Raw genomic sequence first — 22110 nt, 5'->3', positions numbered from 1 at the left:
GATCCAAAGGAAAGCAAATCCAAATGAACAAATATGACTTTAAAAGGCATCACTGAAATAGAAATGAACAGCCCAGATACACAAAGTACCAAAAATCAAAGGGAAATCAAAGCAAAGGCAACACTCATCTGAGTCAAGCAACATCTGCTGAGATGAAGGCTAAACACAAACACTAATTCATAATAATTTATGCATATTACGCTTCAAGAACTCAGTTGTGTCAGGGACACAGACACACACAAACAACCGCATTGCAATGAATGATTAATGGATGTAGTTTCAAGGTGCTACGGGAATGTACAGGGCGGAGCACCTAGTCTGTTTGTAAGAGTCGAAACAGATTTCAAATAGGAATTCATCCTCCAGCTAGACTTGAAAGATGAGATATTTGGGGCAGACACAAGAAAGATGACGATACGAAGAGGGATAAGAGAAGAGCATGTGCAAAGGATGGAGGCATGGAAGACCTTGGTATTCACAAAGTGACTGGTAACTTATGGCCAAGAAAACTGGTGTTTGAGTTCCACAAGACAGACAGGTAGCCAGAGTAGGTCATGAAGGAGCTTAGATACCATGCTGGGGAGGAGATTAGATTTTATATTGTGGCCATGAGGGGCCAATGAAGAATTGTGGCAGACACTGCTGGTGGCTTGCACAAAATTCACTCTCTCATTTTTCCTTACTGTTAGCATCTTAATTTTTTTTGTAGGAGTGGTTGATATGCCTATCTGAAAAATCATGATTAAGTTAGAAAGATAAAGACAAATACTTCATGACTTCACTTATATGGGGAACTTAAAGATCGAAATTAAGAAAGATGATAGACTAAACGTAAAAGGATGAAAAAAGATTTTTCATGAAAATGGAAACAAACAAAAAAGCTGGGGTAGCAATATGTATATCAAACAAAATAGACTTTAAAAGAAAGGCTATAACAGGAGACAAAGAAGGACCCAGGAATTCCACTTTTGGGTATTTAGCTGAAAAAACCCAAAACACTAATTTGAAAAGACATATACATCCATACGTTCACTGCAGTATTATTTATAATAGCTAAGATATGGAAGCTACCAAAGTGTTCATCAATTGATGAATAAATAAAGAAGTAGTAAATATATATAATGGACCATTATTCAGCCAAAGAAAAGAATGAAATTTGACATTTGCAACAACATGAACGAACCTAGAGGGTATTATGCTAAAGGAAATGTTGGACAGAGAAAGACAAATAACATGTAATTTCACTTTTATGTAGAATCTAAAAAACAAAATTAATGAACAAGCAAAACAGAAACAAACTCATAGATAGAGAACATTTTGATGGTTGCCAGATGGAAGGGGAGTAGGGGGTTGAGTGATAAAGGGAAGGGATTAAAAAGAAGCTGCAAAATAGTCAAAGGGAAGTAAAGTACAGCATAAAGAATATAGTTAATAATATTGTAATAACTATGTATGATGCCAGGTGGGTACTAGACTTATCTGAGGATCACTTCATAAATTATGTAAATGTCTAACTACTATGCTATACACCTGAGACTAATATAAAATAATATTAAATATCAAATGTTATTGAAAGATAAAACAATAAGTAAGAAAAATCAAAATCAAAACAAATGAAAACAAAACCAGACTCACGGGTGAAAATGGGATAGGTAAATATAGTCAATAATGTGATAACTTTGCATGGTGACAGATGATTACTAGACTTAGTGTGGTGATGGCACTGTAAGATATACGAATGTCGAGTCACCATGTTGTACACCTGAAACTAATATAATATTGTATGCCAACTATATTTTAATTTTAAAAAAGCAGAGCAAAAACATAAAAAAATTTTTAAAATAAAAATCATGATTTCGTAGGCCCCCTTGCAGTTGAGTGGCCACAGACATAGCTCTTGTGTATAGTACATATAGCTCTGGTGAGTAAGATGTGAGCAGAAGTCTACTGGTGGCAGTTCCAGGAACACTTTTATTTTCCTAACAAAGAAGGACCAATTCTAGGGCCCTGAACTGTTAACCCTTTATAGTTTCTCTTTCTTGTTTGGAACTTGGTTGCCATGCCTGGAGGAGCAGCGGCCATCCTGAGATCCTGAGGAACAGAGCCAAATACTAAGGATAATAGAGCAGGAAGATGAAAGCAACTTGGCCCCTTGACAAACCACAGAAGAGCCCAGGACTGCCTGCTTTCTAGTTTCTTGTGATGTAAGAAAAAGAAAAAAAAAAACCCTATATGATCAGGCAACTCTTATTTGGGGTTTCTGCTGAAAGCAATACCTAACTGCTAAAGCGAAGGAGTATTAAAATCAGAACTTAATTTTAGCAAGTCCACTGTGAGAAACATGGGGAAGATTCACTGGAAGAAGGCAGAGCCATATTTGAGAGCTCTCACCATAGTTTTGGGAGGCCATTAGTAATCTGCTCATGGGCGTGGGCTCAGGAGACAGATGGCCTTGTTAGGAGCCCACACTCTCCCACTTAATGGCTTAGTAGCTGGGTGACCTTGGGCAAGTTTCTTGATTTCTCCATTCTTCAGTGTTTTCATCTTTAATCCTACTGCCTCCAAGGACAGTTTATCCTAACAAATGCCAGCAATTCTATTAATTGCAAACTTAAAGCAAATGAGGTCCTAGACCAAGGCAATCCTTGTGGAAACAGTGTCACTCACTACCCTGCCCTCAAAGTCATGCATTTTTCTACTTCCTTTGAAGCATATAAAAAACATTTTGCCTATACTTTCTAAATGAACATTCACTATACTCACTTAAAGACAACTGCTTATGGAAGAAACTGAGGTAAATATTACCCATAAAATGAAAATTTGTGCATCTTAAATTTTTTCCCAGTAATTGTGAATGGAGACTTATATATGCTGTCAAACTTCAATTTTCAAGGTCATTCTGAGGGACCATAATGAAGAAAAAGACCCAATGTCTTCTTGTCTCTCTCGTTTCCCTAGCTTCACCTCATAGCTATGCACTTATATTCTCCCTCTCTGCCCCTGACAAAGTGATACTTGTTTAGACGGTATCTCAGGAAAGCTCTCCATGGTATTATCAGCACTACCCGCCCCTTGGCTTCACTGGGGACTCAGATGTCACCTTATCGAAGAGGGTTTTCTGACCACTCTATCTCAAATAGCGCTCTCCATCCCACAACAGTCATATCCCTCTTCAACCCTCCGCCCCTCGTTATTTTTCCTCCTAGCCCTTATCATCACTAGACATATTATATATTGTTTACTTATGGTCTTTCCCCCCTACAAGACTACCACCTCTGATGGAGCTTAGATTGTGGTTTGTTTGCTGCTATATCAATAATGTGCCAACAAGAATGTCTGGCTCATAATAGGTACTTGTTAAATATCTGTTGAGTTAACTTATTAATAAATGGTCTTAACTTTATGTCTTCTAAGACTCAGGGTTGCAAAGTCCCCTCTCTCAACCTAGGCACTGCTCCTGCCCAGACTTGGCACCTCAAGTTGAAGAATTTAAATATAAGATTATCTCAATATAAGCTAAAAATAAAATATACTTCTTCTTTATTTCTAAAAGAGCACTTTAAAAACTAGAAATATAATTATACCAGATAGTTTCCACTGGTCCTTGAGTAGGCGTAAGGAGATGGGATCTAGTGTGTGATGAATAGTATTAACCTCAGGAGTAGGGTCTGTACATTCACTGTAACCTATAACAGGAGTCGAGGAAGAATGTGTAGACACCGAGGTGGGTTGATAAATTTGATGGTAAGAAAATAACTCTCCATTACTGACTCCCCATTATCACATTCCAGGGTCAGTGTGAGGGCAAAATAAAATAATTCACACAAAGTACCTAACACTACACCACACCTGGTACACACTTGAAACATTCTGGATTAGGTCTTCCTTAGACTAGCATTCAAGGCCCTCCTTGCAATGTATCTTGTAGTCTTATATTCTACTACATTGATGTGTATACTCTATACTTCAGCCTGTGAAACTATACATGTGGCCCCAAACATGCTAAAGCTGCCCCAGCTGCGCCCTCTATATGAAACCCCTTTCTTCCTCTTCTCTGCATGATGAAACTGTGCCCATCTTTCAAAACCCAATGCATATGCCATTTCTAGCATGAAGTTTTCTATGATTCCCCCAATTAGATCAAATCTATTTTTTTATTCCCATAGTAGTCACTCTGAAATGGTGTGTCTAACACACTGCTGAGCAGTTTTAAGGATTGTCACAGTAACATTTCCTACTGATAAAATATTATTTTAATCCATTAGAATAGAGACAAATTCATTCCTATGACTAAGCCCTTCTTACTCTTATTTGTATAGGCTTTCTTGAGTAGAAGTGGAGTCAGCATACTGGGACTCAGATATAAACTGTAGTCTCTTATCTATGCAGAAAGAGTCATGGATTTTAAAGCACTCGGTTTCCCAGCCGAAGTTGTAAAGTTTGATCATAATTGTTGAGAGGATCATGAACATGAACATCTATCTTGCGTATGTTCACTGAAAAACTATTTGGAGCCACTATTCTGTAGCATGATGTATCTATGAAACCTATCAGAGCACCCATCTTAGTCAGTCACCAACTTATCTTAGCCACCACTCATGTAAATGTCATCTCATTTACACTGACTCTCTGTTACCCATCTTTGTATCTCTTAATAGCCAGTGCAATGTTTACTCATGGTCAGGTCTCAACAAATATTTGCTAAACAAATAAATGAATAAATGGAACTTTTGTTGAAATCATGTTTAGAATTTTTAGCGTGAGTTATAAAAAAAAAAAAAAAAAGACTGAATGTCCACAGTGTCAAAGCAGAATGTATCCAAAACTTCCAATGAGAGTAGAAACAAGTAGACGAGGAGGATCCACAGAATACATGTACCAACACGGATGGTATTTACCCAGCTCATCTTGACAGAAGCTGCCCGGAGGATTGATATACTTCATGGTGCTTACATCTAGCTTCCAGTTGTGCTTTGTGCATTTAACAGACCTGGATAGAAAGTTATGCTTAGGGTTAAGACACGGGGAAAATAAAAATTAACCTTATTAGGCTTAAATACATTATTGTATGATGAAATTAAATTAGATGGCTGAACACAATATACATGAAAGGAAAACTATTAAGAGGTGAAACTCAAATATCCAAGGAAATAGAGATAATTACCAGTAGGTGATTTTAAAAATGAAAAAAAAAAAACCCATAAAACTCCATGTCACTAAATGACACGTGTTAGAGATCTACAGAACCAACAGAATAAAATGATCTTCACAGATGGCTCTTGTAGCTAAGCTAGATAAGATCCAACTGGGGCGAAAACAAGAAAAGAATGTTGTAGCACGCATGTGTCTATAACATGCAATCACTCCACAACCCTCGAGCCCTTTCTTTCTACAATGTACTAAACCTACGTTCAACTAAAGTTTCCATTTTCAAAGAGAAAAGATTTCCTTACAGTTTAAGATTTCAGAGCATGGTTGTCAGATAAAATACAAGATGCCCTGTTAAATGTGAATTTCAGATAAATAACGAATCATTTAAAAATATATCTCACACAATATTTGAGATACCCTGAAAATTTGTTGTTTTTCTTTGTACACAGCACTATATTGCCCACAAAAGACCCGAGAAGACTGAAAACACACTGGAAGGAAAAAGCTGAGGTGGGAATGATTGAAACAAGGCAGGTGACTAGGTTGTACAGAAGCTTGAAACGCTAGGTCAACCATGCAGGCATGGCTGGTGCCAAGAATCAGGTTGGCAAGTGCCCCCACACCCAGACCTCCTCCCTGGTTCTGCCAGGCCTGGTTCCTCCTATCTTTTGTGCCATCACTGAAAACAAAACAAAGCCTGTCCTGGAATTGCTCCTGCACTGGGGAGGGGATCCATATGCAAGTTTCATCCAAGAAGTTCTTCCAGTACGAGTTCTTCCAAGAAATGACCAGAAGGGCCACTGTTCGGGGCAGGTATGGCTGGGGTGCTGCCATTATTTTTTTAATTACAAGTAGGCTGCCAGTGAAATTCTGTCTGCTCTCCAGCAGAATTTGAAAAAGTCCTCCTCTACTTCTTGGGGGAGAGGGAAAAATATCTGAAGCAGTGTTGAGTCTTTGAAAACGAAACTGGTAAATAAACGCTGAAACATGCCCTCCCAAAGGACACACATACCCTAGAAGTTTTACTATTTATCAAGCCAGGAATAATTTTTAAATTACAGTTCTTAACGAGAGAGAGGAAAATCAAGTCAATGTCTCAAAATTTTGACATCAGAGAGATGCCCTAAATGGACACACATAAAAGTTAAGAATTTACTAGGGGAAATAATCTGTTGATTTATTTTTAATTTCTACATGAGCACAAGTCCTGCCAAATTTAATTGTAGGGAGGGTCACCAGGGAGGAAGCAAAGGACTCTCGGTACCTTCCATCCAAATCCTCGATATCTTTTATGAACAGGCCTCCTTGATGCTTGCACAGATTCTTGCATGCCCTCAGGTGGCTCTTGTTCTTATAGAAGATGTAATCCTTGCCTGTGCTCTTATTTCGAAAAAAGTTGATTCCTTCTTTGAGGTTGGCAACTTCAACAGGAGATAGATACAACAGAATCTCAGCTGTTTGTTCAATGCTATAAGAAGGCAAACATTAATAATGTTCAGATTTTAAGAGAGAATCATTTGGAACTCACAGCTCCAAACCTCTTTTAATTAAAGTATTTTTCAGCTGCTCCCTCTAAGTGGCCAGGTTTGGTGGCTCCGATGGTGCCCTCTCTCCCCTCTTTTAAATGTAGATTCTACTTGAATGTTCACCTCCCCTTTCCCAGAGAACTAAAGCCCTCTCACCTGCTCATAGTCAGCGGCCACCTCTCTGCCTCTCCCTAGGTATTTTGAAAGAATGGCAGTTGCTCTTTGTTTCTGTTGCTCATTTGCTTCCACGGGTGTTAGTAGAGAGAACGGAAGTGAACGCCTATTTACAGCAATTTCTTCTGATATGTTTCCTGCCTCTTTCAGAAGACTAACCCCATATTCAGCTCCAGGAACCCAGTCTGCTCTCTCCACCACTAAGCCTCCTTCCACCTGAAATAGAGCTCTTTCCTTTTCACTGCTCAGTGCTACCCTTTAGATTAAAAAATACCTGTTATTCCCTCCTTGATTAAGCCTTTAATACCCCCCAGGTCGAGTTCAGCACATTTTCAAGGGTGTTACAGTTCTGTAGAACATCATAAGCTAGGACTCAGCACCTCGCCCTCTTTACTTAGACATAGAAGCTTTTGAAACACTCTATGTCTTCTCTACGTTTCTCTCTCCACCACTTAGCAGATTGCCTGTCTTACAGTATGTCTTCACTAGCGGTTACTTAACAAATGAACCCTTCCACTGCACTCAATTTTAATAATTTATAAAAAGCTCCAGCAGCAAATGCAGTATTTAATCTTTCATAATTTTTCAAGGAAGCTACAGATGTTACTCTTCTCAAGCCCTCGTTTCCACACAAACCCTCTTTATTATGAATCATAAGTGAATATACTTTTTGCCAAGAGACATTTCAAAGTATCTTTCTGCATATCCACAGTATGAAACCCTGGTGCGTGCTGTTGAATTTTACATTTTGCTCCAGGCTGAAAGTCAAAGTTCTCCTCATGAGTTTGGAGCGCAAGTAGATTTATGGCATTTTCACTTTCATTTTTAGAAGTACTGCAGATTTCTTAAAAAGGAAATAAAAATAATTTTAAAAACATACCAGAATACAGAATAATAGCGAAGCTAGTTCCATTTTAAACTGATGAGGCACAGCTCTATAACTGAGTATGCTCTACTTTCTCAAAGCAGATTCTCATTGTCAGTTCTAGCCCAAATTTTTTGTAATTCTGTTCACAATAAATTTGAAATGTTTCCAAAAACATATTTCAAATGCATTTGACAGGAAGGAAACCACTGTAAGCCTCATGAGTTTTATAAACTTTGTTTTTATGAGTACAAACATCTGACACCAAGCCAAAGTGAGCACTGAAGCACTTCTAAGAATAAGTAATTTGAAAGGGTAAAAAGAAAACCTCTCTGAACATTTGGTTTAATTTGATTAAATGAATTACTTCACCAAAATTCTGTCAGATTACCAGCCTTCAATGCACTGTGTAAAGCAAGCTGGACTAACTACATCTTTGTTTACCAATTTCATGAGAATCTAAGGCATATTAGAACCTATAGCAAAGGAAAAAAATGTGTGCTTCTGTTTACACGCTTTTTTGGGGTATTTTTAAAGGTTAGTTTTTCCTAAAAGTAGATTTCAAAGATATTATGATGAATTTGATTACATTAAAATCAAGAAAGTAAAATTATAGTAAATTCTGGTTTGGGTATAAATAAAATATTTAAACTAAAATAATGTGAGTTTTTAGAATCTAATTTTCAATGTTTCAATACTTTAATGTTCTTGAAAAAATAGCCATTAAAAAATACACAAAAATATTTACTATATAGGAGCGCAGACATTTTTCCTTTTGCTTCAAACTTGGTGTCATGGCATGGCAGTGTCTTTAAAATTTTGATATTTTGTCATGAAGTTTTGGCCTTAATTTTCATTTTTAAAAATATTGTGTTAAAATAACATTCATCTTGATTATATTTATTTCATAAATCTAGGAATCATCTAGAGCAGGGATCCCCAAACCTTGGGCCGTGAACCAGTACCGGTCCATGGCCTGTGAGGAACTGGGCAGCACAGAAGGAGATGAGTGACAGACAAGCAAGCTAAGCTTCATCTGTGTTTGCAGCTGCACCCCAGCACTAGCATCACTGCCTCAGCTCCACATCAGATCATTAGGCATTAGATTCTCATAGGAACACCAGTCCCTGGTGTCAAAAAGATTGGGGACCGCTGCTCTTGAGGGTTAAGCCCCAAGAAAAAGGGGTAGGGGAAGAAGAAGCAATTTATTCAGAATTGTCAGTCTATAAGTGCATTTTGCTACCCATCATTTCTTAATTAGATTTCTTTAGTTTTGTTTTAAATGGGAAGATGTTTGGTATTGTGTTCACAGGAAGGTACATTCCGTGAAGACTGAGACACACAGTGTTTGTCATGTGGTAGGTGCTCAGTAAATAGCTGGCAAGTGAAGGAATTCCTTCACAAGAATGAAATATGTCCTCAATGTTTCAAATTGGGGAAGTTCACCCATGGCTCCCTGTGACATTCATTGCTGAGTTTGAGAATTACCATTTAGACAAATGATGTGGACATGCTTCCAAAAGTCACAGATCCATGAAGAGGACAGGCAAATTGGCGTATGTAAGTTTTAAAAAGCAATTTAGGAGAGTTTTTTTAATACCATGCAAAAGTAGAGGCTATTCCTCCATTTATTCAAATCATCTTGTTTGCTCTTCATTATGGCTTGAAAATATATTTTTTCATAGTGGTCCTATGTATATGCTCATTAATTTTCTTAGTCATTACATAGCTTTTGCTGTGGTTGTGATTAATGTCATCGTTAATTTTATTTTCTAATCAATTATTTCTGGTATACAGAAACGCAGCCAATTTAAAAAATTGTGGTAAAAACATATAACAAAAAATTTACCATATTAACCATTTTTAAGTGTACATTTCAGTAGTTTTAAGTGTATTTCACATTGCCGTGCAACAAATCTCCAAAATTTTTCATCTTGCAGAACCAAAATTCTATACCTATTAATTAAACAATATTTTCCTCTCCCTCACCCTCTGGTAACTACTGTTCTACTTTCTGTTTCTATGAATTTGACTACTTTAGATACTATATATAAGTATAACCATACAGTATTTGTCTTTTAATAATCAGCTTATTTCAGTTAGCATAATGTCCTCAAGTTTAATCCATATTGTAACACATGACAGGAGTTCCTTCCTTTTTAAGGTTCGGTAATATTCCATTCTATGTACAGACCATATTTTACTTATCTGTTCATCGGTCAATAAACATTTGTGTTGCTTTCACCTCTTGGCTATTGTGAATAGTGCTGCTATGAACATGGTGTGCAAATATTTGTTCAAGTCCCTACTTTCAATTCTTTTGTGTTTGTAACCAGAATAGGGATTGCTGGATCATATGGTAATTCTATTTTTAAAATTTATTTATTTAAAATATTTTCCCCAGCTTTATTGAGGTATAATTGACAAATAGAATTGTATACATTTAATGTGTATAATATAATAATTTGATATATGTATACATTTTAAATTATTACTACAATCAAGTTAATTAACACATCTGTCACCTCACGTAATTACCTGTTTTCTTTTCCCTCTTTTCTGTGATGAGAAACTTAAGATCTATTCTCTTAGCAACTTTCAAGTGTACAGTACAGTATTATTAACTGCAATCACCCTGCTGTATATCAGATCCCCAGAACTTATTCATCTTATAACTTGTACCATTTGGAGAGCTTTTTTTTTTATTAAAGAAAAATGTAAAGTAAATATTAAACAAAGAAAATACGCAGATGGCAAATAAACATACAAAAAGATACTCAACATCATTTGCCATTAGGGAAATGAAAATTAAAACAAAATGAGATACCACTACATACCTATTAGAATGGTTAACAATTTTTTTTAAAAAACTGACAATATTAAATGATGGCAAGGATATGAAGCAACAGAAACTAACACATTGCTTGTGAGAAGAAAAATGATATAGCAATTTTGGGACCTAGTTTTGCAGCTTCTTACAAAGCTTAATATAGTCTTACCATATGATCCAGCAATCACTCTGTAAGATATTCACCCAACTGATTTGAAAACTTCTGTTCACACAAAAACCTGCACAGAAATGTTTATAACAGCTATATTAATAATTGCCAAAACCTGGAAGGAACCAAGATGTTCTTTAATAAGTGAACAGGTAAACTGTGGTGCATCCAAACAATGGAATATTTGGTGAAAAAAAAGAAATAGGCTAAGGGTTTCAGACTTCTAGTTTATGGTCCAACATATAAGGAGCTTGAAAATAGTTACTCTGCCCTACTAACAAGTAAAAAATGGAATAAACTAAAAACCAACAACTCTTCTTATATTTATCAAAGAATCGAGGTCATAGAGCAAATAGCTGTCCCCAAAATTAGAGACAATAGGGAGGTACAGAGAATCACACCTTACTGAGGGAGAAGTCTACAAGTGAAAATCTCTATGTGGACCAATACCGTATTTCTTTTACCCAGTACATCATATTCAATGTGCAACAAAATATTACAAGACATGCTAATAGGCAGAAACACAGTTCGAAGAGACATAGCAAATATCAGAATCAGATTCAGATGTGGCAGGGATGTTGGAATTATCAGATTAAAATTGAAAAAAACTACTATTAAAATGTTAAGGGCTCTAAGAAAAAGTATACAATATTCAAGAACAGATGAGAAATATAAGCAGAGGGATGGAAATTCAAAGAAGGAATAAAAACGGAGATGAAGAATGCCTTCAATAGGATTGTTGGTAGATCTGTCATGGCTAAGGAGAGTCTCTGAATTTGAGGCGATGGCAATAGAAACTTCCCAAACTGAAAAGCAAAGATTAAAAAAAAAAAAACTGAGAAAAATGAAACAGAATATCCAAGAACTGTGTGGTACAACTACAAAAGGTGTAACATACGCATAATGGAAATACCAGACAGAGAATAAAGAAAGGAACAGAAAAAATTCTTGAAGCAATAATGACTAAGAATTTTTCCCAAATTAATGTTGGATACCGACCTACGGATCCAGGAAGTTCGAAGAATACCAAGAAGGATGAACGCCCTCCCCAAACCACACCTAGGCATGTCACATTTAAACTGTAGAAAATCCAAAATAAAGAAAAAATCTTGAAAGATAATAGAAGGAAAAATCATCTTACTTATAGAGGAGCAAAGATAAGAATTACATACTGCTTCTCAGAAACTACACAAGCAAGAAAAGAGTGAAATTAAATTAAATGTTGAGAGAAATCCACTGGCAACTTAAAATTCTGTATCCTGCAAAATTATCCTTCAAATGTAAAGGAGAAATTGAAGACTTTCTGAGACAAACAAAAATTGAAGGAGTTTGTTACCAAACTACCTGCCTTATAAAAAAAAGTAAAAAGCAGTTCCTTAGAGAGAAGAAAAATCAAATAGGCCAGAAACTCAAAGCTATATAAAGAAAGGAAGAACACTGAAGAAGGAATAAATAAAAGTAAAATAACATTTTTCCTATTCTTAATTGACATAACGGATAACAGCTAATTCAAAAAATAGCAACAATGTATTTGATGATTACATCTATATATAAGTGAGATGGATGACAATGATACAAGGGATAGAAAATGGGCAATAAGACTACTTTGTTATGATAAGGTATTTGCACTACTTGGGAAGTGGTATAGTGTTATTTGAAAGTGGACTTGGATTAGTAGGAAATGTATATTGCAAACTATAGGACAACTACTAAGAAAAGTTTAAAAAATACTGTGATTGCTATGCTATGAAAAGAGAGAAGATGGAATCATATAAAATGCTCAGTTGAAACCACAAAAGGCCTATACATGGTGTCAGATGGGTATTAAAACTTATCATGGCGATCACTTCATAAGTTATACGAATGTCTAATCACTATGTTGTACACGTGAAACTGATATAATATTGTATGTCAACTGTAATTGGAAAATTAAAAAAAATTAAACCACAAAAGTCAGAAAAAGAGTGGAAGAAAAAATAGAAACAGAAAAAGCAATAAGTAGAAAATAGTAACAAATATGGTAGTTGTTAATCCAACTTATCAATAAACACTTTAAGTATCAAAGGTCTAAACACACTAATCAAAAGAAAGATTGTCAGACTGGATCAAAACACAAGACCCAACTCTGTGTTGTCTACAAGAAACTCACATTAAATATCAAAAAGCATATTGGATTAAACATGGAGGAGTGAGAGACATCCCCAGATCTCTCCTCTTGAAACAACAGTAAGCTGAATATCTAAAACTCAACAAAAAAACACCCGAACTGCACACCAGCATGTATGAGCGTGGGATCTGCACAGAACCCCTGGTGTTGGGCATGGACTAGGAGAAACAAAGAAGCTGCCTCTCACAGCTGGAGCTCCGTGTAGGAGGAGGCGGAAGGGAGAAAGTGCTGCGACTTCCCTGAACAGCCCTGCCTGGGAGTGCTGTGAGTTCCATGTGGCCAGTGGCAGTGCCCAGTCATCAGGGCAGGAGTCAGAGAAACGAGGATGGCAGAGAAGCGGAGACAACAGAGAAACAACAGTTCATTTTTAGAAGCCATGGTTGCAAAACCATGGCTGAGCCACAACCCCCATCCCTCAACCCACAGGGCCTCTCGCCCCATACCCACTGAGACCGATCACCGAGGAGTCCCAGGGGAATCTGAGCAAATGCTATCGAAACTGTCGCTAACACTGACAGGAACTGAGACTGAAGGTAGCCAGCATGATTAAACATCTATAAAGGGGGGAAAAAAGACATTATTCAGCTTTATATAAAGCAGAATCCAAGAGGCTTAGATGTCGCCTACTGAAAAACCGAAAAAAACCCCACCTTATTTGCAACAGGCTTTAATAAATCTTCTTTCTGAAAAAAGAAAAAGCAGAACACATTTCTATTAATGCCCAGGCAGAGAAATAGTTCATTAAACACCATGAACAACCAAGGTGACAAGGCATCTCAAAAAGAAAGAGAAAAATCTCCAAAAAATAAGCTTACGGATACAGAAATATGCAACTTAAATGACAGAGAATTCAGGATGGTACTTCTGAAAAAACTCAATGAGATCCAAAACAAATCATATCAACAATTTCAGGAATTGAAAAAACAACTAGATCAGCAGAATTGTTCTTTAGCAAGGAGATTGAAACCCTCATAAAGAACTAAATAGACCTTCTGGAAATAAAGAACACACTACAAGAGTTGAAAAATAAAATAACAAGCTTGGGAAATAGAGTTGACCAAATGGAGGAAAGGATCAGTGATCTCAAAGACAGAAAACTAGAAATAAATCAAAAAGAAGAGGAGAAGAACCGAAGAATGACAAATAATGAAAGAGAAATACAAGAACTAGCTGATACCATCAGGAGAGGAAACATAAAAATAATGAGAATTCTCGAAGGGAGGAAAAGGAGCAGGGACTAGAAAGCATTTTCAGACAAATAGTTGATGAGAATTTCCCAAATCTAAGGAATGAGTTGGAGTTTGGAATTCAAAAAGTCAATAGAACATCCAATTATCTCAACTGAAAAAGGCCTTCACAAAGACACATTGTATGAAAATTATCAGCACTCAATGACAAAGAAAAGATTCTCAGGGCAGCCAGGGAAAAGAAGACGGTAACCTATAAAGCAAAACCCATTAGATTATTGTTGGACTTAGCACAAACTTACAAGCCAGAAATGAGTGGAATCAAATATTCAAACTATTAAATGAAAGGAACTACCAGCCAAGAATAATGTACCCAGCAAAGCTCTCCTTTAGATATGAAGGAGAAATAAAGACTTTTTCAGACATATAAAAATTGAAGGAATTCTCCACTACAAGGCCTGCACTATAGGAAATACTGAAAGGGGTCAGCTCACCTGAATAAAATGAAACAAAAAAAAAAACATAATTAGGAATAAGATGACTAGCATGCTGATAAAAGCAGAGGAGTGCAACCCTTACTAGGAACAGGGCATTAGAAACTTAAACAATAAGAAGAGATTTGCTATAGCAAGACAGTAATGAACGTTCAGTATACTTAGGGACAAATTGAGACAACAATCACCAGAAAGGGGAAGATTCAAAGATCCATATTCACAAAGGGGAATGGAGGTAAGGCACACGCAGAAGAAAATTGATGACTGTATATATATAACTATCCATATTCACAAAGGGGAATGGAAGTAAGGCACACGCAGAAGAAAATTGATGACTGTATATATAACTATTTGTAATAGTAACCACACGCCAAAGATACTTCAGAACTGAAGTATTTAACATAAAACAAGAAGGACCAGAGAGAAAACCCACAAAACCCTACCAAAATACAGAAAAAAGAAACACAAGGATTAGGAAGCAATGGAAACGCCGAGCTACCAGAAAGCAAAAGACAAAATGGCTATAAGAAGACCTCATATTTCAATAATCACCCTAAATGTACATGGACTGAACTCACCAATAAAAAGGCACAGAATTGCACATTGGATCAAAAAACAAAAGTCAACCATATACTGCCTCCAGGAGACACATCTCAGTTCCAAAGACAAAGATAGACTCAGAGTGAAAGGATGGATAATGATATTCAAGCAAATGGCATTCAGAGAAAAGCAGAAGTAGCAGTACTAATATCGGACGAAATAGACTTCAAAATAAAAAAGGTAAAGAAAGATACTGAGGGACACTTCATAGTGATAAAGGGAATCATGCACCAAGAAGACATAACACTTCTTAATATCTATGCTCCCAATCAGGGAAACCTGAAATATATAAAGCAATTACTAACTGAACTGAAGGGAGAAACAGACCAAAACGCTATTGTAATAGGGGACCTAAATACACCACTGTCAGATATGGACAGATCATTCAAATAGAAAATGAATAAGGAAATAACATCCTTAAATGACACATTAGACCAATTGGACATAATTGACATCTACAGAGCCTTTTATCCCCAAACAGCTGCTTATATATTCTTCTCTAGTGTACATGGAACATTCTCAAGGATTGACCACATACTGGGACACAGAGATAGCCTCAACAAATATAAGAGGGTTGAAATCATACCAACCACATTCTCTGATCGTAATGCTTTGAAACTAGAAATCAACGGTAAAAGAAAGTGGAAAGAACCACAAATACATGGAAATTAGACAACATACTACTGAAGAATGACTGGGTTAGAGAAGAAATAAAAAGAGAGAACAAAAGATACATAGAAACTAATGATAATGATAGTACAACATATCAAAACTTTCGGGACATGGCAAAAGCGGCCATAAGAGGAAATTTCATATCATTACAGGCCTATCTCCAAAAACAAGAGTGAGCCCAAGTAAACAACCTAACACTTCATCTTAAAAAAATAGAAAAGGAAGAACAAATAAAGCAGAAGGAAAGAAATAATTAGAGCAGAAATAAGTGAAATTGAAAACAATAAAACTATAGAAAAAATAAATGCAGCAAAGAACTGGTTTTTTTGAGAAGTTTGATAAAATTGACAAAACTCTGGCTAGACTCACTAAAGAAAAAAGAGGAAGGACACAAATAAACAAAATCAGCAATGAAAGAGAAGCTATGACAGACACCACAGAAATACAAAGGGCCATACAAGAATACCATAAAAAAAGTACATAACATCAAATTTAATAACCTAGAAGAAATGGACCAGTACTTAGAAAAATATAACCATTCTACACTGAATTAAGAACTGGAAAATCTAAATAGACTGATCAGCAGTATCGAAATTGAAACAATCATTAAAAACCTATCAAAAAGTAAAGGTCCAGGACCAGACTGATGACTTCACCAGTGAATTCCACTAACCCTCAAAGAAAATTTAATACCTATTTTCCTCAAACTCTTCCAAAAAATTGAAGAAGAGGCAATACTTCCCAACTCATTTTATGAGACCAATATCACCCTGATACCAAAACCTGATAAAGATAACACACAAAAAGAAAACTACAGACCAATATCTCTCATGAACACAATTGCAAAAATCCTAAATAAGATACTAGGGAACTGAATACAGCAACATATTAAAAAGATTATACACCACAATCAAGTGGGCTTCATTCCAGAGGCACAGGGATGGTTTTCAATATATGAAAATTGATTAATGTGATATACCACATAAACAAATTAAAAAATAAGAATCATATGATCATATTAATAGATGCAGAAAAAGCCTTTGACAAGATACAGCACCCATTTATGATCAAAACACTTAACAAAATCGGTATAGAAAGAAAATACCTTAACATAATAAAGGCTATATAAGACAAACCCTGGCTAACATTATTCTTAATGGTGAAAACTAAAACCTTCTCTCTGAGATCAGGAACAAGGTAAGGCTTTGTTCAATATAACATTAGAGGTCCTAGCGAGTGCAATCAGGCAAAAGAAAGTTATAAAAGGCATCCAGATAGGAAACAAAGAAGTCGAACTGTCACTATTTGTGGATGACATGATTCTCTATATAGAAAACCCAAAAGACTCCCCAAGAACACTACTAGAAACAATAAGCAAATACAGTAAAGTTTCTGGATACAAAATCAATGTTCAAAAGTCCATAGCGTTTCTATACTCTAATAAACGAAGTGTCAGAAAAATAAGTGGAAAAAATAATTCCTTTTGCAATTGCAACAAAAGAATAAAATACCTAAGAATAAATCTAAGGAAACATGTGAAGGACCTATATAATGAAAACTATAAGACCCTATTAAAAGGAATCGAAGGAGATACAAAGAAATGGAAAGATATTCCTTGTTCTTGGATTGGAAGAATCAACATAGTTAAAATGACCTTATTACCTAAAGCATTATACAAATTTAATGCAATCCCCATTAAATTCCCATCAGACTTTTTAAAGAAATAGAACAAAATATCATCAGATTAGTATGGAAGCACAAAAGACCCAGAATTACCAAAGCCATCCTGAGAAAAAAAGAATGGAGCTGGCGGCCTCACTCTGCCCAACTTCAAATCATACTACAAAGTGACAGTAATCAAAATGGCATGGTATTGGCAAAAAAACAGACACGTGGACCAGTGGAACAGAATTGGGAGTCCAGGAGTTAACCCATATTTATATGGGCAAATAATTTTTGACAAACAGTGGAGAAAGGAAAACATACAGTGGAGAAAGGAAAGCCTCTTCAATAAATGGTGCTGGGAAAACTAAATGCCAACTGCAAAAGAATGAAACTAGACTGTTGTCTATCACCACACACCAAAATTAACTCAAAATGGATTAAGGACCTGAATATAAGACCCGAAATAATAAAATGCATAGAAGAAAACATAAGAACTAAACTCAAGGACCTTGGACTTAAAGAGGATTTTATGAATTTGACGTCAAAAGCAAGGGAAGTAAAAGCAAAAATAAATGAATGGGACTACATCAAACTAAAAAGCTTCTGTACAGAAACTGTCAACAAGGTAAAGGGACAACCACCCAAATGGGAAAATATATTTGTAGGCAATGCCTCCGATAAGGGCCTAATATCCAAAATATACAAAGAACTCATATGACTGAATAACAACAAAAAAACAAATGATCCAATCAAAACATGGGCAGAGAAAGAGGACCTGAACAGACACTTCTCCCTAGAGGACATACAAATGGCTAATAAATATATGAAAATGTGCTCAGCATCGCTAGCTATTAGGGAAATACAAATCTAAACCACTATGAGATACCATCTCACAACTGTTAGAATGGCTATAATCAACAGGACAAGTAATAACAAGTGTCGGAGAGGATGGGGAGGAAAAGGAACCCTTATACACTGCTGGTGGGACTGCAAATTGGTACAGCCACTATGGAAAACAGTATGGAGTTTCTTCAAAAGCTAGGAATTGATCTACCATACGACCCAGCAATCCCTCTACTGGGTATTTACCCTAAGTCTTGAAAACTCATATCTGAAAAGATATTTGCACATCGATGTTCATAGCAGCATTATTCACAGTGGCCAGGACATGGAAGCAACCAAAGTGTCCTACGATAGATGATTGGCTAAAGAAGCTGTGGTACATATATACAATGGAATATTACTCAGCCATAAGAAGAGATGAAATACTGCTATTTGCAATAATATGGATGGACCTTGAGATGATCATGCTAAGCGAAATAAGCCAGACAGAAAAAGTTGAAAAGCACATGATATCACTTATATGTAGGATATAAACTTAAAAGCAACGAATGAACAAGGCAAACAAACAGAGACTTGTGGACGTGGACAATGGACTAGTGGTTACCAGAGGGGCGGGGGGAAGGAGGAGAGAGGAAAAAGAAATAGTTTAAAAAAAAATCAATAAATAAAATATTAAAAAATAAAAATAAATAAATATTAAAATGCATATAGACTAAAAGTAAAGGAATAGAGAAAGATGTATCATGCTAACACTAATAAAAAGAGAATAGGAATACGTATATTAATGCCTGACAGAACGGACTTCAGAGTAAGGAAAATTATCAAGTATAAAGAGGAGTACAACATAATGCTACAAGGGTCAATATTCCAAGAATACATATCGATTCCTAATGAGTATGTGACTAACAAGAGTGCACCAAAATACAAGAAGCAAAAAACTGATAGAACTGCAAGGAGAAATAGATGAATCATCTGTAATAGTTGAATACAACACTCCTCTCTCAGAAATGAACAGACCTAGTGGACAGAAAATTAGTAAGGACAAAGCTGAACTCAATAACACCATAAATCAACTGGATGTAATGGACATCGCAGACTACTTCAACCAACAACAGCAAAATACACATTCTTCTCAAGCTCACATGAAACATTCAGCCAGATAGACCACATTCTGAGCCATAACATAGACCTTAACAAATTTAAAAGAATAAAAATTATGCAGTGTATTCTCTAAGAGCATCATGGAATTAAACTAGAAATCGATAACAGGAAGATAGCTGAAGAAACCCCAACCACTTGATGTTTAAACAACACACTTCTAAATACCACAGGGGTCAACGAAAAAAAACTCAAAAAATTTTTTAAAAATATTTTGAGCTAAACGAAAATGAAAATACAACTTAACAAAATTTGTGGGATGCAGTGAAACCAGTGTTTAGAGGGAAATTTATAGCATTGAATGCACATATTAGAAAAGAATACAGATCTAAAATTAATAATGTAAGCTTTTGTCTTAGGAAGCTGGAAAAAGAAGAACAAATTAAATCCAAAGTAAGCAAAAAATAAATTAATTAAAAAATGAGAACATAAATCAATAAAATTGTAAATGGAAATCAATAGAGAAAATGAACAGATAAAAAGTTGGTTCTTGGAAAAGTTTAATAAAATCAATAATTCTAGCCATTTTAACTAAGAGAACAGACACAAATTTTATCAGAAATGAAAGAAGGAGCAACACTGCAGGTCCTGTGATCATTAAAAGGATGATAAAGGAATACTATAAACAACTCTATGCTCACAAATTTGATAACCAAGAGGAAAGGGATGGTCTGCCAAAACTCACACAAGAAGAAATAGACAATATGAAAACGTCTATGCCTATTAAATAGATTGAATCAATAATTACCTTCCAAAACAGAAAGCATCAGGCCCAGGTCAGTCTACTATTGAATTCTACCAAACATTTAAGAAAGAAATTATACCTATTTTCTACAATCACCTTATTCTCTACCCTTATAATGTTGTCATTTCACAAATAATCTATCAAGAGAATCATATGGCATTAAATTGACTTTTATTTTTTAAATAATTTTTTTCAATTATAATTTACATACAATATTATATTAGCTTCAGATGTACAACACAGTAATTAGATACTTACATAACTTATAAAATGATCACCTCGATAAATCTAGTACTCATCTGACACCATAGTTATTACAATATTACTGACTATATTTCTCATGCTATACTCTACATCTCCCTGATCATTTTGTAACAACTAATTTTTACTTCTTAATCCCTTCACTTTTTCATCTATCCCCAACCTCTCTCCCATCTGGCAACCATCAAGATGTTCTCTGTATTTGTGAGTTTGTTTTGTTGACTTTATTCTTTAGATTCCACATATAAGTGAAATCATATGGCATTTACCTTTTTCTGACTTATTCCACTCAACAAAATACTCTTGAGGTCCATCCACGTTATTGCAGATGGCAAGATTTCATTCTTTTTAATGGCTGAGTAATATTCCATTGTATCTATGTGCCACCACTTTTAATCCATTCATCTATTGATGGACACCTAGGTTGCCTCCATATGTCCCTTCGAAATAGTGTTTCATGTTTCTTTGGATAGATACCCAGAAGCAAGATTACTAGGTCTTTCTTTGTCTCTTATTACAGGTTTAGTTTTAAAGTCTATTTAACTGGTATAAGTATTGCTAACCCAGTTTTTTTTGTTTGTCTGTTTCCATTTTTATGAAATATCTTATTTCATTCCTTTACTTTTAGTCTGTGTGTGTCTTTTGATCTGAAATGAGTCTCTTGTAGGTAGGATATGTAAGGGTCTTGCTTACTTATCCATTTAGCCACCCTATGTCTTGATTGAAGCATTTAAACCCTTTACATTTAAAGTAATTGTTGACAGATATGTAGTTATTGTCATTTTACTATTCATATTTTTTATTTTTTTCCTTCTTATCCTCCCCTTCTCCCTCCTCTCACCCCATCTTCTTCAAAGTCCCTTTAACATTTCTTATAATAGTAGTTTTGTGGTTATGAACTCCTTTAACTTTTTCTTGTCTGGGAAGCTCTTTATCTGTTTTTTGATTAGAAATGATAGCTTTGTTGGGTAGAGTAATCTTAGTTGTAGGTCCTTAATTTTCTTTCCTTTTTTTTTTTAAATTAATTATTATTATTTTTTTATGGTGACATTAGTTAACGAAATCCGGAAAGTTTCAGCTGTACATATTAACAGTAAGGCATATATATTTACATGTGTGTTCACCTCTCATAGTTAGATTTCTTACCGCATATGAGACCCTTTGACCCCATCTACCTCCCCCACACCCCTCTGCCCTCTGGTAACCACTAGTCTATTGTCCATGTCCATGAGTCTCTGTTTGTCCTATTTGTTTGTTGCTTTTAGGTTTATATCCCACATATAAGTGATATCATGTGCTTTTCAACTTTTTCTGTCTGGCTTATTTCGCTTAGCATGATTATCTCAAGGTCCATTCATGTTGTCACGAATTGCAGTATTTCATCTTCTTATGGCTGAGTAATATTCCATTGTATATATGTACCACAGCTTCTTTAGCCAATCATCTATCGTAGGACACTTTGGTTGCTTCCATGTCCTGGCCACTGTGAATAATGCTGCTATGAACATCGATGTGCAAATATCTTTTCGGATATGAGTTTTTGGGTCTTTGGGGTAAATACCCAATAGAGGGATTGCTGATCATATGATAGATCAATTCTTAG

General features: G+C 35.6%; 1 protein-coding gene across 7 annotated transcripts in view; it reads right to left on the bottom strand.

Annotated features, from left to right (window-relative positions):
- LOC120598328 (cytidine monophosphate-N-acetylneuraminic acid hydroxylase) overlaps positions 1–22110 on the bottom strand; it is a 234473-nt gene that overhangs the window by 32051 nt on the left and 180312 nt on the right. For 5 of the 7 annotated variants that reach the window (XM_039857095.1, XM_039857098.1, XM_039857097.1 and 2 more), the window contains 2 exons: positions 6416–6619; positions 4899–4990 (listed from right to left, as the gene is read on the bottom strand). In XM_039857095.1, coding sequence (XP_039713029.1) covers positions 4899–4990; positions 6416–6619 — 296 coding nt within the window. Of the gene's footprint in view, positions 1–4898; positions 4991–6415; positions 6620–6833; positions 7450–7731; positions 7837–22110 lie in introns of those variants that run through there. The other 2 variants (XM_039857101.1, XM_039857100.1) reach the window with 2 other exon arrangements.

The sequence above is a fragment of the Pteropus medius genome, unplaced genomic scaffold (genome assembly GCF_902729225.1).
Source record: "Pteropus medius unplaced genomic scaffold, Ma_sr-lr_union100, whole genome shotgun sequence".
In the NCBI taxonomy this organism is placed as follows: domain Eukaryota; kingdom Metazoa; phylum Chordata; class Mammalia; order Chiroptera; family Pteropodidae; genus Pteropus; species Pteropus medius.
This window is presented reverse-complemented; position numbering and strand designations above follow the sequence as displayed.